General features: G+C 47.3%; 1 protein-coding gene across 1 annotated transcript in view; it reads left to right on the plus strand.

The window, feature by feature from the left end:
* Positions 1–16,419: 16,419 nt before the first annotated feature.
* Positions 16,420–18,769, plus strand: part of GALNT17 (polypeptide N-acetylgalactosaminyltransferase 17) — a 187,133-nt gene continuing 184,783 nt past the window's right edge. Inside the window, exon 1 of the mRNA XM_077311239.1 lies at positions 16,420–18,437. Within this exon, the coding sequence (XP_077167354.1) occupies positions 18,200–18,437 (238 nt within the window). The 5' untranslated portion in view covers positions 16,420–18,199. The remainder of the gene's footprint in view (positions 18,438–18,769) is intronic.

Here is an 18,769-nt window from a genome sequence, read left to right on the forward strand (position 1 = left end):
TCCAATAGAGATACGCTCTTCGCTATTGCTGCCAGAAAAATTAGGTCCAATTTATGTAAGTCTCATTGTTAACATTTTATTTTCCTTTCTCAAAAACGAGGGTGTCGGTTCTCATCTTAACTTTGTAATCTGTCGCCAATTTTAGCTATCTCCGGTTACTAGCTTATACATTTAATATTTAATTATCTTTGGATTATGGAGAGTCCACCCTATAAAGCAGCCATTTTCTCCAAAAGAACTGATCTCTGCCACCTGGAGATGAGCTATAAATCCAGAGGGATCCCACCTGGGGACTGACATCTCTAACTGAGGAAAGTCAGTTCCGTGGCTGGAAACCCCTTCTGTCAGTAGACGCTTTCCACAGATCCAAATTACATACCGTTCAATGAAAAGCTAGAAGTACTGAAGCTAGTTCAGAAAGAGATTGTCAATTCAAGCAGCAAACAGAGTCTTCTGCAATCCTTTGTTACCCATTTGTGATGGGAGAGGCATTCAGTTGAGGCCCCCCACACCCCCAAAGTCAGGTGAAGAAGTACAAATAAAAGAAATGGAATACTCATTTGCTAGCCATAAGCCTGAGACCCAAGTGGGCCATCAGCCACTTGGATTTCCCCCAGAAACGTCACCTTATCTCTCAAGCTGCCAAGAAAGGTTTCATTAGCTGTCTTTAAAGGAGGACCCTTCTTAATATCGTCTCTGGCTATTACAGCATTCCTTCCGGTGCGATCACCATGTTTTGGGCAGAACCTGGGCTGCCATTTTGCTCATCTTGATCCCCCAGCCTCTGGTTTCTGCTGGGCCATTTCAGTGAGAAGGCCCAGGATTTCTGCTTCATGAACTGGCTCATGGTCCATCGTAATGGCTAGAACCATTACTGCTTGTGGTCAGGCATGGGTGCTCACTAAATCCATGGCCTTCTGAAAATGGTTTTCATCCTCAAAGGACCTGTGTTCACAAAACGGGCCTGAGAAACTTCATGGGCTTCTCTCATTTGACTAGATGGTGCTATCAAAAAGCCAAAAGTCATCTCCAATCCAAAATGCCAAGGTTTCATCACATAGGGCCTGGGATTCCTGACTGGTTGGATCGTGTCACTGATAGGAAGAAAAACCCACACATGGAGAGTCCTTTAGAAAGCCCTTTATTCCCTTAAAGCTCATTTTCTTGCATCAACCATGTCTGTTCATGCCATTTTGGTTCAGCCTCATTTTCTCCTGAACACATCTTATGGGAAGAAGCCATCAAAGATCTCTTCGCTCTTGCTGTTCTATGTCTCCCAGGTGCACCTGAATCAGACGGCACATCAGAATTATTAGTTCCGGAAATGACTAAGCAAGACTCTGCTCTCTATATGCCATGGAAAGGGAAAATCTCCAGACAGTCCTTTCAGCAAAACTGCACTGAAATTGCACCATAGGATCTGGAAACTTGGGGTTTCTTTATGCTGCCTTGCAGGAAGAGCCGAAACCATCTTAGACTCATTGGCATCTGGGCAAAAATTTATTTCCAAAAACGATAGAAGATACAGGACAGAATTTAAAACACTTGACATTTGATTACAGCTTGTCACCACGTTGCTCCTCTTGTGTCCTTCAAACAGCTGTTAACTAGTGCCTGAAAGTAGTGGATATCTTGCAGGCTTATGGGGATACAGACCTGCCATAAAGCAAACTGCTGAAAAACGCAGTAAAACAGGACACCTGTTGCCCAACGTTCTTGTTAAGTCTGTGGGTTCAGCAGGCATAGACACAGTTTCTTCGAAAACTGTTGGCTCTTTATGAAACACCAACTCCAACAAGAAATGTTGATGATGTTAGCCATTCAGTCGAGTCCAGTTCTTGGCAATCCTATGGCTCAATGGTCAACATGATTTTCGATCTTCCACCACTTCTTTTAGTTGTATAATTTGGATCGTCTCTAACCACCACATTCTTTGTCGGCCTGGTTTCCTTTTACCACCGACCAATCCTAGCATAATTGCTTTCTCCATTGAGCTGGATCGCATGATATGGCCAAAGTAAGTGAGCCGGAGTTTCATGATTTTGCCTGTCAGCGATATATCAGGCTTTATGCTCTGTCGTATTTCCTTGTCCGTAGACTCTGCAGAAGCCTTCTCCAACATCAGAGTTCAGAGGAATCGATTCTCCACTTGAAATACTGAACAGCAAACAACAGAACTCATCGAACTTATATACAATTCAGGCAGCCTACCAAGTTACCTGATTGGCCCTAAACTGCCAGTAATTGGCTGCTTTGCAATCCTTCATTTGCATGTAACTTGAGCTAGTGTTGGTGCCCATGTACCTAACAGTTCTGCTTCTCCCAGAGGGGGCTTAAGCCATTTTGTTTTTCCAAATACCTTACTGTTGTGTGGCCCTGCTGGTCAGGCATACCCCAAAGGCAGCATTGATGGAGGCCATCTTGGAGCCCAACTGAGTGGCTGTAGATTGGGCACAGGAGGGTACAACCTATGCCAACACTCCCTGGAGCAAGGCATCACAGCCTGCCTTGACACCAAAGCAAGAGGTACTTTACAGGTATTTAAAGCTTGGGTGTACCCATGGTGCAAAAGGCATAGAATCAAATGACACCATATTCAATGTCTTGCTACAGGACGATTTCCGCAGCAACTGTGCATGCAAGTGCATCAGGACTCCATGATATGGTGCTTGTGGGTGTGTGGTGTTCACCCAGGTGGGACCTGCCTTCATTTTGTCTCGGCTTTTATGCTGTGAAGGCATTTTCACAAGCCCCTTGAAGTAATCCTCCCTTAGCTCAGTCTCGATAAGCGCTTCAGACTCTTTGAAACCCCTTCATGTAGTGAAAAGTAAAAACCAACTCTGTTTATCTTCCTATTATTCAAACTTCCTAGCTGTAAAAAGATTTTTTTTTTGCTTGTGGAGGTATGGATTTGTGATTGACCTCTGAAGATGATCCATATGGATCAAAATGCATTAGGTCGTTTTGTTACCTGTGTCCTATTTTGTATTGTGGCATTCTTGAATATTTTCTGCTGAGATTTGAATGTGTTGCTTTTAATGGACCTTTAGCCCTGTGCAATGAAGAGTGTATTTAACAGATTTTTATGATAGCAATTTTTAGACTTCACAAACTTTTTGGCCCCACCCTCAGATCTCCAGGTATTCCCAAATCTGGAGTTGGCAAACATACATGATTGAGCCCAAATTACATTTCAATGAGATGAAGCTCAGTTTATTTAGATGGAGTCCTTAATATTTAAATGTTTAACACCTTGCTTTTTTTTTCTTATTTTCAATCACAGCAATTCCTGCTCCAGCTAATCCCGCAGATAATGCTGGTTGGGCCTTTAAAATGTAAATGATCCACAGCTATAAAGCCCTAGCAAGGATATCCCAATCCCCTGCAGAATTCCTCTTAATTCTGTTTGTTTTGAAACAAGTATGTTGTTTTCTCTGTCTACCAAAGGAGTGAATCGCCTTTTGGCCAAAGGTATTCATCATTTCTTTCCACCCCCAACCCCAAAAAAATCAGTTTGTTGGTTTACGGTCAAAAGTCATCACAAAACCAGATTCCATGGAGAACCCAAGAGAGGAATTTTGCGTATCAAGACACCAATCAAAATTAATCTAACAATTAATTCCGCTACAATTACAAAACCAAAGGGACATTATATAGTCAAATGGAATTCTAGGTTCATTGATTTCAAATGGCATCTCTCAAGACACGTGGCTGCAATTAAAATAACTCTGATAACAGAGTGGTGATAATGAGAAATTTTTTTTTAAAGGAAGTGGAAAGCAGCAGCACAGATTTTAAACCCATTGTTTAAAAGGGACGGAAAATCAGAATGTTTTTGCTGTGTCCTGAAATCCTACAGCTGTCCTAGCATGTGCCTCTCCTTGAACTCCCCCTTTTCATACAGCGACTCAATAGTCTCCTCTGCATCTGATGATGACACCTCAAAGTAGCTTTAAATCACCTTCCCTTCCTCTCCCCGCAACAGACACCCTGTGAGGTAAGCAGGGCTGAGAGAGCTCTGAGAGAACTAACGCATTTGCACCATTTTCATTTGTCTGTGAGAACCTTGTAGACTTTGCCATGTTTAACAAAGGAAATGTAAAGTTGGGAGAGGGCCAGAACATCTGCAAGTAGGCATAGAATTTTTTATTTATTTATTTTTTACTAAAAGCTTGGATCCTCTCTCCCATGGCTGTTATCACTAGAACAAAAAGGGTATCGACCAGATTCGGTTTCTGCGTGCTTCGGAATTAAAGCAACTCTCTGCAGATCTGCAGGAGCTATATTTCAGAGGCCCTTTGGAAATTGCTTTAATTTGGACGCCCATGTCAAAGGAAAGCCAAAGCCTCAATCGGCCTTCTTATCTACTGAAAGCTTTCTTATGTTGCAGCCCAAAATAGGAAAAGACTCCGTTTCAGATTTGCATCTGTTCAGCAATATGTGTGCGATAGGGAAGAAGGTGACATTGCTGCCTTGGCAGATGGCAGCTTTTTATACGTCTTTCAAGATTTGTAATACGATAATTTAAAGTAGAGTGTTGCATTTGTAGTTATATGGGGTTTTTTTGTGGGCACGAGTAGATTTCCCAGTTCCTTTATTGTTCCAGGACTTCCCAGGGTTCCGCACTTCCTTAGGTTCAGTTTAATTAAGAGTCTCTAAAATCCGTTCCAGATAACTTGAACTACCAAATCCAGGAATAAATTCAGAGGGAAGAATTCCTATACCCAACTTTTCATTACCCAAAAGGGTCTCAGAGCAGCTTACAATCGCCCACCCTTCCTCTCCCCACAACAGACATCCTGTGACGTAGGTGAGGTTGAGAGAGCTCTGAGAGAACTGTGACTGACCCAAGCTAGCTGCATGTGGAGGAGGAGTAGGGAATCAATCATGGTTCTCCAGATTCGAGTATCCCCTTTTAAATCACTACACCATTCTGGCTCTCTTTAGCTTTATTGCTTCCACTGGTTACCACAGCTTTTGTTCTGAAGGAATATAAATGTTAACTGAAGGGGGGGAACTTTTAGCCTCCCCACCCCCATGAATGAATCACATTTTGACAACCAGTTGTCCAAAACCAGCATATTCACTCCCCACCCGTTAACTTTCGATCTCGAGGAACGCTGCAACTAAATTTCAGTTGCGGGGGTTTAATGGATGAGACGTATTAAAAATTAATGAAACCTGTACCATACGTTCAAAGGGGGAAAAAACAGCAAGCCTTCAAAGCGTTGTAACTAGGTCAAGAAAGAGGGGGAAAGATGTTGGCACTGTTCAAAAGAGATATGGCGCACACCTGTTGTTCTTTCCTTTGATAGGATAATCTGTGTGGGTAGTTGCAGGGTTGTTATTGCTCACAGCTGAGGTCTTAATGGAAGGATGTGTGTGTATGTTTACCTTTTGATACATGTCATAAGACTTGCCTTTATAGAACTGGCCAGCGTGTTTGCAATTCCTAAGTGTGCCATGTTGCAAGAAGTTAATTCTCACTAAGGAGGTAAATCTGTAACTGCACCCCTTTTTAAAATTTTTGCTTCCTGCATGTGGTTGAGAAAGTCTATAGGGCAGGCTTTCTCAACCACCGTTTCATGAAACCCTGGGGTTTCCTGACAGCCCTAGAAGGGTTTCCTGAATGGGTGGGAATAATTTATATATATAAATTCTCTCCACATACTAGGAGGGCAGCATCCTGCTCTAGTGGGAGATCTACAAACCTGGGCCTTGTGTTCCCTACCACAGCTTGACAGGCTGTGCAAGCCGGCGATCGCCCTGCCTGTGCCTTGGTGAGGCTTTCTCCTCCCCCTGCTCGATGGAAAAAGCCGCCCCAGGGCTTCGCAGCTCCTGATTGGTAGCTCCGAGTTTTTATCCCGGACAGGGCCCGCCCTAACTCCTCCCCAGTAGCCCTTACCCTTTTATATAATCCGCTCCAAAGGAGTGGTTAAAGATGGAACTGCAGGGCCACCACCGAAGGGCTCCCCGTTCAGCCAATTCCAACCGGCTGGCGATCCCTGACCCCAGAGAGTTGCACTTGGTCTCAACCAGAGCCAGGGCCTTTTTGCCCCTGGTTTTTGTGATATGGTTTGTTTGCAGGTGTGATCTTTTTCTGTTTATTTGGGGACCTTTATTATTGTTGTGATATTTGTATTTTAGCTCCAAGCAATTGAGTGATTTTTTCCCTTCCCGCATCTTATTTATTTTTGCCTGCTGTTCCATTTTTGATGCTTGGTGGCTCTTACTGCAGGCCACCTTGGATACATACAGAGACTGTAGAGAAACATTTCAAATAGAGAAAGGAACAAGCTCCAGCCAGCATAAGGACCATTCTAGTTCGCAGCATACCACAGGGCTTTGAACAAGTTCTGGATGCTTGTTGTCAACTGGAATTGCTGCTGTGCACTCGGGTGTTATGTTCCTGCCGCCCAGCAAGGGAGGTCAAACAAAAGAACAGAAGGATGGAACACATTGGTGAAAAGAAATATGAAATATATCACCTTGAGCCCACCTCTATCTACCTACCTATTTATGGCCTCACCCACCCATTTGCCCATCTATCTATGCATCGATCCACCCCAAATCATTTTTTGAGAATTCAACACCCACAATAGACATGTTACAAATGTATTGATGCTGTTTGAATCTGTGACTATATATTTCAATTAATTTTAAGTGTAATTTTTTATCTATTGTGATTTGTATTTTATATTTTGTTGTACAATGCCTTGAGCCAGCATACTGGTAGGGTGGTCTAAAAAATCTAATAAGCTAAACTACTACTACTACTACTACTACTACTACTACTACTACTACTACTACTACTAGTAGTAGTAGTAGTAGTAGTAGTAGTAGTAGTAGTAGTAGTAGTAGTAGTAGTAGTAGTAGTAGTAGAAATTGCATTTATATGCTGCCTTTCCCTGATGGCTCAGAGCAGCTCACCAGATTAAAATGCACACAATGCAATACAAATAATGGGAAAATACAGTTGCATTGATTTAAAATAAGTAGCACCAGTTCACTCAGAATCATCTCCTGTTTCCAGGGGATGCGAAGCGGACTCACTGTGACTGATTCAGATCATGCAGGCCTCCATGCACAACCTGGCATGCATCTGGGCTTCAAAGTTCTCATCCTTCAATTCAGTTTTATCTTCTCTCCCCCCTCGTGGTCCCAGTGTGCATTGATAAAGCATTGCAAACCTCCCCCCTCCCCCTATACATGATGAGAGATTCAAGATTTTTTTTTGGTGTAATGTGCATAGAGATGATCCTGTGGACCGGTGAAATACACCACACACAAAAGCATCATGATAAACCATCCCTCTAATTGCCCGTTTTCAGTGTTTGACCTGCACAGTGGTAAGGAGCATCCTAGGAGGGGAAAATACAAAGACGCTGTGTCAAATTGTGCCGGTGTGTCAAAATGTGCAATTGTAGGAATAGAGGGGAGAGTGAACAATAGTGGATTTTTAATGGAGTGGCTTTATTTATTTGGCATTCTGCAATCCATGGCAGGTTTTGGATGAAGAATTTCAGAAGCCATCCTGACAGATTCAAATGGGTAGCCGTATTGGTCTGAAGTAGCCCAATAAAATCAGAGTTCAGTAGCACCTTTAAGACCAACAAAGATTCCTTCAGGGAGTGAGCTTTCAAGGAAGAGTGCTTGCCACCCTGTTTGCAAAAGAAGTCCCTGCATTTAACAAGAAGCAACAGATACGGGATGCAGAGCAAGCGAGGTCTTGAACAGTTGCAGTGTGAGGATCTCCTCTACCTCATTATCTCTGACCCTAGAGGGACATGTACTTACATTCCTGTTCGAAAGGCAGACAGACTCTTAGAAGCATCCACGGACTAGCTTTTGAAGCACAACCTAGGGGCTTTTTGCACGCCTTCAAAATAGCACAATGGTTGCCAATTGAAAACGCTACTGATTTGCTGTTTTGCACAACGTCGTCGACAATCTGCCACACACCTGAAACCAATCTGCAAAAAGTGCTTCCTTGTAGCGCTTTCAGGGAAATCCCCAAAAGTGGATTCACCCTCCGGAAAGCGATACACTCCTGCAACCAATCTGCAACACTAGCAAAAAAGACCTGTGCGTTAACATTGTTGCGGTTTCTACAAAGTCCCTCCCCCCTGGCTCTCTTCTCTGATCTTCCGGCGAAGCGATCGCCATTTTTTTTTCTCCAAGCGAGCGGGGATAAACGCACCAGCGAGCCTCTTTCTGTTTAGAGGCTTCCCTGGCTTCAGTCCCTCCCCTTTAGTCACTAAGCACAAACCACAGAAAAGCCCGTTTGCTGATGTATTTTCCCTTTAATTTTTACACATTCATTCAGCCGAAAATCGGGCCCGTGAGAGGGGGGGGGATTTTTTTTTTTTCACTCGGAGGAAGCGTGGCAACGATCAAACGATCAAACGACAGCTCAAACACATTAGGCAGCTGGATGCAACGAATCTACACAGATTCGTTGCAATGGGTCTTTTTTTTTTTTTTTTAAACCTTTCTTAAAGGGAAAGGGGCTGTTTGGGAGCATGCTAATGGCTGCCCATTGGCTGTTTGACGGCCAGGGGCGGGATGAGCTTGGCAATAGCGCTTCCTTTCTAGCGATTTCTGCCGAGACCGGAAGCCTGTGGGAAACGCTACAAAACGCAACTGGATTCCACTACAAAGGCAGGTATGCATAACGACGAATTCCACTATTTTAAATGGCGATTTTTCATTCAGTGACCAATTTGCTACAAAGATCCCGGTGCGTAAAGCCCCCTAGTGTTTTCTCTGCAGAAATCTGGCTGAAGACACTTGCCTAGTCACTGGTTGTGTAGCAGCACAGAGAGAGGGAGAAAGCTGTGATGTGGATTATCTTTCTGTTAATAACAATCCTTCGAATCACGGAAGCTTCAGATCGGTCTAGTTCTCACAAAAGCAGTCAACCTGTGTTTAGCACTCTGTTAACTTTTCTGGATACTGCGGATCTTCACCACAAGTCCTGCCTCTCAAGGGAAGCATTAAGTACCTCTCAGACCCAGTCTGGCAGTGCATACCACCCCCTCAAGCAGATCTAAGCAACCAAAAAGTGCAAAGCTGATACAAGTAGGTGGTCAGCCTGAAACATCCAAGGATTCTGTCCACATCCTCAGATAAAGGATGAACCTGCAGAATCTTTTGCTGGCAGGGGCTCGTGGGAATTGTAGTCCATGAACATCTAGAGGACCACAGGTTGACTAACCCTGCTCTACGGCATTATACACCACTAAAATCCCTCCCTTCTACAAACTCCACAGGTTCCGTCCCCTAAGATACATCTCCAGATAGTTCCCAATCTGGAGGTAGTGACCCGACCTGTCAAAGATACTGAGGAGTATGTTTTCTCACCGAAAATAATGATGTGCCTAGCTCAAGGTTTCAGGACTGCGGTTGTAATCCAACACCTTAGCCTCTATATGACATGGCCTTTTTTAAAGTCTTGGTCACCATTTTAAAAAATCTTGCACTTTTGTTTAAGAAGAGTTGGTTCTTATATGCCACTTTTCTCTACCCGAAGGAGTCTCCAAGCGGCTTACAGTCGCCTTCCCTTTCCTCTCCCCACAACAGACACCCCGTGAGGTGGGTGAGGCTGAGAGAGCCCTGATATCACTGCTTGGTCAGAACAGCTTTATTAGTGCTGTGGGAAGCCCAAGGTCACCCAGCTGGCTGCATGTGGAAGAGGAGTGGGGAATCAACCCCGGCTCACCAGATTAGAAGTCCACGCTTCTAGCCATGACACCATTCTGGCTCACACATAAGGCAATGCTGGCTCCATGCTGGCTCTCACATAAGGCGACTCACAGTCATTAAAAAAAAATCACTACCAGATGTTTGAGACCAACTTTGAACAACCTTAGAGTCAACAGTGGTGACAGGTCTGTATTGCACACAGAAACGCTGGATCGGTCGGTGGTAAAATTTCATGTTGCATATGGAAATTTGAGTGGATTGAACCCCCCACACACACACACACGCACACACACACATACACACACCGGAAATTCTAGACAGTTGAAACTATGCAGAACGTTTTCCCCACTGTTTTGTGAGCCACGTGGCCATTCTTTTCAGGCAAATAAATCTGGAGGTAATTATAATCCTCTCAGTGCATTTTACTGCGTGGGAAAGAAGAGCCGGGTCTGACAGTTCCGGAAACGGAAGTCTTTTGTCGATTTGCAGTTTCAACCGTTCGGATCTAAAACAGACTTCCGTCTTCTCAGCCCAGCAGCTTGTCTTTTGCTGTCATCTTTGAAGCATCAGTCCTAGACTCAGGGTAGGTTTGTCCACGGAGCACATGGTGCACATGCTACGGGCCCCATGCTTTCGGGGGACACAGGCAGTGCATTCCCTGCCAATGGATATGGGCTATAGCCTCTCAGAAAAAGAAATTCCATCACCACACCCCCCCTTACCTCAAAACCATCTATCATTGGTGGTAGTCCAGTCAGTTGGCATGGAGACCAGCCCCTCCTCTGAAGGAACGACTCATCCCTTCGTTGAGTATTCCAGATGCATTAATCTGTAGCATCAAAATGAGTCCAGTCAAACCTTTAAAAGTAATAAAATGTATCAACACATGAAACTGCCTTATACTGAACTAGGTCATTGGTCCATTAAGGCAAGGGTAGTCAACCTGTGGTCCTCCAGATGTTCATGGACTACAATTCCCACGAGCCCCTGCCAGCAAATTCTGGCAGGGGCTCATGGGAATGGAAGTCCATGGACATCTGGAGGACCACAGGTTGACTACCCCTGCATTAAGGTGTAGTGTCTGCACAAACTGGCTAGAGCTCTCCAGGGTTTCAGGCTAAAATCCTTCACATCACTCACTACCTGATCCTTTTAGCTAGAGAAGATGCCACGGATTGAACTTGGGACCTTCTCCATGCAAAGAAGAACCACTGCTGAACTACAGACCCTTCCCATAAGTTTTTGTATCTGATGACACAAGCTGTAGCTAATGAATATTTACACTGGAATCAAGATTGTTGTTTTTTTTAAGATGACACACAGGCCTTTCAGATACATTTCCGTTGTCCATATATAAACGCTAAAAAGTCCAGGGTTTTTCAGCACCTTCAGCATACCTTTCATAGAATCATAGAGTTGGAAGGGACCTCCTGGGTCTTCTAGTCCAACCCCCTGCACTATGCAGGACACCCACAACCCTATCGCTCATCCACTGTAACCTGCCACCCCCTTGAGCCTTCACAGAATCAGCCTCTCCGTCAGATGGCTCTCCAGCCTCTGTTTAAAAATGTCCAAAGATGGAGAACCCACCACCTCCCAAGGAAGCCTGTTCCACTGAGAAATCGCTCTGTCAGGAACTTCTTCCAGATGTTTAGACAGAATTTCTTTTGCATTAATTTCATCCCATTGGTTCTGGTCCATCCCTCTTCTCCATAATCTCATTCATTCACATCTGTTTTGTAGATAGATAATTTTAAATTCTCAGCATATGTATGACAAGTACACCAGTTCTGAAGTTGTTTCATTCCATTTCATCCAATACATACATTGCTGTAGACCTCTTATACAGCATTCTCAATGTCAGTACTCTGAAACGAAAAGCTTCTTTAATAGGGTACTTTGTATGGGTTTTTAAAAATTTTAATTCATTACACTTTGTTTTACCGCCTATTCCATACACAGTTTTTCTATTTTGTATTTAGTGCTGGCCACTGTGTGAGACAGGATGCTGGACTAAATGGACCACCAGTCTGATCCAGCAGGGCTCTTCTGATATTCATATGACCCTCCCTCTGCCATGCTCTCCACTTTGGGTAGAGATTTCAGTCTTCTAACACAGCTTCATTAACCAAAGCGGCTTACAATCACCTTCCTATCCCCACATCAGGTGCCCTGTGAGGTAGGGTGGGCTGAGAGAGCTCTGACAGAACTGCTCTGTAAGAACACCTCTGACAAGACTGTGACTGGCCACAGTGACCCAACTGGCTGCGTGTGGAGGAGCAGGAAATCAAACCCAGTTCTCCGGATTGGAATCCACTGTTCTTAACCACTCCGCCAAGCTGGCTCCTCTGCTCTGAGTGCTCTCATTGGCCAGCCACAGCTGAGAGGGAATCGATACAGGAGCTGTGTGCTGATGAGAATTCATTCTAATTCAGATTCCGGTCCAGAGAGCAGTCTGACAGGACCTGCCGGTGCCTTAGGTGGCCTTCCGCTCCGAGGAGAAACTTTAATCAGAGAAATTTGTATAACAAAAGCCTGAATTCCTCATTCTGACTACCCTATTTCTCTCTGTACAATAAAATCCTCCATTTGTTTGTTGTTAACAGTGCCTCAGGGCCACCCTGGCAAAGGTGAAAGAAAAGAGGGCCTTTCCAAAAAGTTCCAAGTTTGAATTAAAGCCAAAAGTTCTGTCAGTGACAGGGCGGGACGATGCGCTTCAATTTTTAAATATATGTATATAACAGTGAAACCATGCTACAAGGGCAGTGCAATCTGTGAGAGAACGCCATTTTATTTTGGAGAAAAAATTTTACCTCAGCATGGGGAAGCAGAGGAGGGCAGAATGCTGTTTCCGTTGGCTGCAGAGGAAAGGACGCGCAGTGATGGGTTTAAACTACAAGTACAACGATATAAGCTTGATTTCAGGAAAATAATTTTCAGAGTCAGAGTAGTTCAGCAGTGGAATAGGCTGCCTAAGGAGGTGGTGAGCTCCCCCTCACTGGCAGTCTTCAAGCAAAGGTTGGATACACACTTTTCTTGGATGCTTTAGGATGCTTTGGGCTAATCCTGCGTTGAGCAGGGGGTTGGACTAGATGGCCTGTATGGCCCCTTCCAACTCTATGATTCTATGATTCTAAGTATGTTTGATTCCCCGCTCCCCCACATGCAACCAGCTGGGTGACCTTGGGCTTGCCACAGTGCTGATAAGGCTGTTCTGACCGAGCAGTAATATCAGGGCTCTCTCAGCCTCTCCCACCTCACAGGGTGTCTGTTGTGGGGAGAGGAAAGGGAAGGTGATTGTAAGCCGCTTTGAGACTCCTTCAGGTAGAGAAAAGTGGCATATAAGAACCAACTCTTCTTCTTCTGCAGTAATATCAGGACTCTCTCTGCCTCACCCACCCCACAGGGTGTCTGTTGTGGGGAGAGGAAAGGGAAGGCGACTGTAAGCTGCTTTGAGACGCCTTTGGATAGAGAAAAGCGGCATATAAGAACCAACTCTTCTTCTTCAGTAATATCAGGGCTCTCTCAGCCTCACCTCCCTCACAGGGTGTCTGTTGTGGGGAGAGAAAAGGGAAGGTGATTGTAAGCCGCTTTGAGACTCCTTCAGGTAGAGAAAAGTGGCAGATAAGAACCAATTTTTCTTCTTCATCTTCTTCCCTGCACCTCTGCAGGGAACCCATTTTTTAAAAAAAGCTTCCGCCTCTTTACAAGTGGCTCTCTCCTGAAAGAACCGCAGGTGCATCTTTCTGCAGCCTATAGTCCTTCGTGATGAGAAAAATGAAATTGTGGAGTATCGCCTTGTTGGCCAGCCCTGATTCTTCCATCTGAGATCCCATTCTATTTATTAAAAGCCTTTCAGAGGGTGTGTGCACCTGCATCCTGAAAGCAAGCGATATTCTAAGGCCAGTTCTCACATGACATTTTATACACAAACTCCCCAACAAAACCCATGCATGACATTTTAGTCCTACATGGCCGCAGGAGAGGGAGTTGGAAAGTATCTGCCCAGAAGGCCCAGAGTTCAACCCCTGGGGCATCAAGTTAAAAGTGATGGGCAAGATAACCATGTCTGTTCAAAACCCAGTGGTTGCCAAGAATCAGCTGCAACCGGACTGCACTTTCCAGTACCAGCAAAAGAGACCCCCGCAGAGCAGCTGCCAGTCAGAGCAGACCATATCGACCTGGGTCTGACTCAGCATAAGGCATAGCGCAGAGTTGCCAGCTGGTCTGGGAGGGTGGAAAAAAGTCTTGTTTCATTTTAAAGATATTCTTTGCCAGTTGGGATATTCTTTGCCAGTTGGTGTTATGGACTGCTTGTTTTCACACACTGGACCTCTGTTTAAGGGACGAGACAGGGACCTTAATGAATGATTGTGTAACTTGTGGCTTAACATACCTTCACAACCTCCTTGAAGGAAGACAGTGGGTCCCTCCTCCATGCACACGTGCCCCCTAAGTGCCACGAGACCCACCTGGAATCATCTCAAAGAAAAAGCAGGGGGTGTTGCCAGATTGTGGCCATTCCTGCTGCTTTAGCTGATTTGCCAACACCCAGCAGGGTGAATACCTGCTAGATTTCTGCCTGCCATGCAGGCTTGGTTTGTTTGTTGTTGTTGTTTATTTAAGTGTGCATCAGAGCTGTCAAAACACTTGGAGGAAACTTGCTTCCTGGAGCCAATAGAAAGCCAATCTTGTATGTTCTTCATTTGTATTTATTTTCTTTTTATTTATTGTATTTATATATACAACCTCCCCTGAGGCTCAGGGTGGTTTGCATAAAACGTAGAAAACAGTATATGGAACTCAGTTTTTCACAATAACAATAATAATGGAGAACATTAAACTGTAACAGAGGTAACAGGGTAAAACAATGCAACGAGGTCCAGAGCAGAACGCATGGATGGATTTCTGGTAGGGACCAAGGGGCCCTGTAGATGTTGCTGGTTATCTGGTCTCAACCAAATGCCTGGTGGAAGAGCTCCCTTTTGTAGGCCCTGCAGAACTGTTTTAGCTCCGTCAGGGCCCTAATCTCCTCCAGGAGCTAAAACTCCGGGAGTCTGGTGGCCTGGGCCCAGATTCTGTATCTGGGCTTGGGACAAATGAATGAGTTCTCCACTGTCAGCTCCTATCTCAGACAACCTCATGTGGCATGAAGAAAACCTCAGGAGCATTTCTGTGGCCCCCACAGGTCCTGGGCCCATCCTACCCCAAACTTAACAATTCCATTTGTTATGAAAGAAAATGGTCTGTTTTATTCTGGAGTGATCAAATGACATGATAAAAGAATCGAGTCCTGACCTGGATGGGACAGGCTAGTCCAACCTATGCCCCCCACAGGGCATTGCACTCTGCAGGTACCAACTTGCTGGACATTCCAGAGAAGCTCACCTGGCCTCGACCAGGGCCAGGGCCTTTTCAGTCCTGGCCCCTACCTGGTGGAATGAGCTCCCGGAAGAGCTGTGGGTGCTGCGGGAGACCGGTGCAGGGAGAAGATTGGATGGGCCCCCTAAGGAAGATACCCCACCTTACTTTGGAACATCATTTTTGTGTCCAGCTGATGTAGTCACTTTGAGGCCCCTACTGGCAGCCGTGCTGTTGTGGGAGGGTTTTTTATTTTTTAGCACCATGCTGTGTTATGCTGGGGGAATGTTAATTTTCATGGGTTTTAATAGGGTTTTATTGTATGTGGGGTTTTACCGTGTTACCTGCCACAAGACGGTTGCCAGGAGTGGCGGGAAATAATCTAAATAATCTATCACACAAGCTAAGCAGAGTCGGCCCTGTGTGGTATTTGGATGGGAGGCCAGCAAGGAAGCCCAGGGTCACTAAGCAGAGGCAGAAAATGGCAACCACCACTCTTCTTTTCTTAGAGCCTCTTGTGGCGCAGAGTGGTAAGGCAGTGGTCTAAAAGCTCTGCCCATGAGGCTGGGAGTTCAATCCCAGCAGCCGGCTCAAGGTTGACTCAGCCTTCCATCCTTGTGAGGTTGGTAAAACGAGTACCCAGCTTGCTGGGGGGTAAACGGTAATGACTGGGGAAGGCACTGGCAAACCACCCCGTATTGAGTCTGCCATGAAAACGCTAGAGGGCGTTGGACATGCCTTGGTGCTTGCACAGGGGATACCTTTTAGAACCAGGAGATGTAATCGCATCTAGTGGCAGGGAGTTCCAGAAGTCAGCAGTGCTTTGGGCAAAGAAGAAAGGTGACAGAATTTTAGGAACCCCTCACATGTTTCATAAGAGTGGAACAGGAACCCCCCCCCCCATCTTTCCTGTTTGATTCCATTCATTTGTAGGGAGCAGAGCTTCCTATAGGGGAGGCTCAGAAAAAGGAAACCCCACCAACCCTTTGACAAATAGGTTTCCACTCTGCAGACAGGAGGAGTCTATACCTTTGATTTGTTCTTGGCACTTTGCATTATGTGCCAGGCAATTTGGGGAAGGGGCTTTTGCTATCTGCCCCTCTCTGGCTTCCCCTCTCTTCTTGAAGAGGGAGATCTTGAGGGCCTGGTGTTCTCTCTCCCCCTTCGGGACCACTTGCCAGGAGAAATCGTGAGAGTCCTTGAAAGAAACGCCGTGTGATCGGGGGGGGAGGCTGTAGCACCTTTCTGTCAGACGCCCCCCTCCCTTTGCTGTGAAATGATGTCAACCTTTCCTTTAAAGTGAGCATCGCTAAGGCGCGCATCTTTTCCTGCCTGCCTAATAAATATTAGCTGGGAATCGGCCAGACCGCCCGCGTGGGGGCTGCGATCGCCGGTTCTTTCGGGCTCCTGAGCCGCCCTGAGTCCTCGAGATAGGGCCGGCGTCAAGAAATCCGTCGCCTTCCGGCCCCCTCCCGCCCCCTGGCCCGGCTAGTTACCCTTTCCGAGCATCCATCTTTGCGTCCGGAGCCCTTCTTTCACGCCCCTCACCCCGGCGGCGCCGCCTGCCCCCCAATCCCCCTCTGGTCCTCTCCAGCCCAGGTTTTCCTTGCAACGCCTCCTTGAAGCCATGCAAAGGGGGGATTTTCCAGGCTCGCTCCAGCGGATGGCTCCAATCGCGGCCGCGGGAGCAGCGGCAGAAGCAGCGGCAGCCGCGGCGGCTATGGGAAGTCAGGGCCGGGGAACGGCGCGCAGGAGCTCCCGCGCGGGGAGCGGCATCCGAGGCCTCTCCGCCCAGCTCGGGCCCCGAAAGGTCCCTCGGAAGAGCCAGGCGGAGGCCACGATGACCTGATTTCCCGGGTCTCTCCCCCCCACCTCACCCAACCCCGCTTCTGCTTCTGCTTCTCCAGCCTCGCCACCATCTAGACGCCTCTTGCGCACCGGGGAGAGACGCCGCTGCACCGAAGCCCCGGCCGGGGGGAGAGACGTGTTGGGAGAACGGAGCGCCCATCCAGGCTGGCTGCCGGCTCGCCGAGGCTGGGAAGAGGGTGGGGAAAGAAGGCGGGGGTCGCACCTGCTTTCGCCTTCTTCTTCTTCCTTTTTTTACCGCAATGTCAGTTTCATCGAGCGAAGCTGGTCAATTTCCACTCTAGTCCGCTCTGCAGCTGCCAGCCCGACCCGGCGCATCTTTTGTAAGGAGGGGGCTTTGGCCCTTCGCCTCTCTCTCTCTCTCTCTCTCTCTCTCTCTCTCTCTCTCTCTCTCTCTCTCTCTCTCCATTTCCTTCTTCGAAGGGGGATCTTGGACTTTGTGCCTCCGATTCTTCGTTCCCTTTCCTGCCTCCCCCCCCCCCCCGCCCTTCTTGACTACTTGCCCGGAGGAATCGAAGAGCCGTCTCAAGAAACAAGGAGGGGGTGGGTGTTTTAGCTCTTTCCCGTCACGACCCTCTCCCCTCCTCGCAGCCGGGCGATCTCAGGCTTTCCTGAAAAGGGAGGGGGGAGGGAGGAAAAAACCGCCCCCCCCCCCCCTCTTCTCCTCTTCTCGCCTGTCCCTCTCCAAATATTCACGCGGAAGATTCCCTTTCCAGACTCGCCGGGCACCCGCGCATCCCAACGCTCAGGACTGATCTGACCGTCGCCCACCCCTGAAGTCCGGAGTTTGCAGGCAAGTCCGAGCGGCTCGCTTCTCCCAGACACTGGAGGGACAGGGGGGTGGGTGGGGGGAGCAGCACTCGGGAGCGCGACGGTTCCGCTACCAGTTGAGACTTGACTGAGTTGCCGGCTCCCCTTCCTCCCCCCTCGATGGTCTTTGCAAGGAGCAATGACTCATTTTCTTGCCGGGATCCGAGGCACCTGTTCTCGTAGCTGGAGCCCTGCAGGTCCTGCTCGCCTTTCCAAAGAGTCACCTGCCCGGAGCAGCCGCTTCCCCCCGTCACCCACAGCGGTCGAGAAGCCCAGCTGAGGCCCAGGAGAGAGAGGGGGAGGGAGACCGGCCAAGGACAGACCGGTTGGGGGATGTGTCCTCCCCTCCAGCCGTCTCCTTTCCCTCGAGCCCAGGAGCTGGCCAGCGGGTCCTCACGCCGCTCAGACCTCGCCGTCACCCAAGCGCTGCGTCTCTTCCCACTTGGGATGGTCTTTGATGGCTTCTTTGAGGAGAGTGAAAGTCCTGCTGATCTTAAACTTGATCGCCGTGGCCGGCTTCGTCCTCTTCCTGGCCAAGTGCAGGCCCATCACCGTGAAGAGCGGAGACGGCTTCCATGAAATCCATCCCCGGGCTGATGTGGCCAATTTGACCGTCCATGCCGTTAACCCTATCCAGGAGGCTGTCTTGAAGCGGCTCTCGCTTCTAGAAGACATCGTCTACCGGCAGCTCAATGGTAGGTCGGCTTTCTCGGGTGGGTTCTAGTTGAACTCCCCCCCCACCTCCGCCTTTATGATGGTCCTTCATTGTGAGGGGGAGCTATACAACCAAAAATCTGGACAGACCCTCTTTGCTGTCTTAATCTGCCTTCACCCCCCTCCCCACCAAGTTTGCTCCTTGATCATAACTCTTAATATCTCCTGTAGAGGGCTTTGAAGTTGGGACATGATGTGGGAGAAAATCTTATTGGGTGTTGCATATAATCACTTCACCAACTTTCGTGTGGGCTTTGGGCTCTGTGTAGACAGAGCGGTAAGGTATCTTGTTGAGTGAAGACATACGGACGTC

The sequence above is a fragment of the Paroedura picta genome, chromosome 15 (genome assembly GCF_049243985.1).
Source record: "Paroedura picta isolate Pp20150507F chromosome 15, Ppicta_v3.0, whole genome shotgun sequence".
In the NCBI taxonomy this organism is placed as follows: Eukaryota; Metazoa; Chordata; class Lepidosauria; order Squamata; family Gekkonidae; genus Paroedura; species Paroedura picta.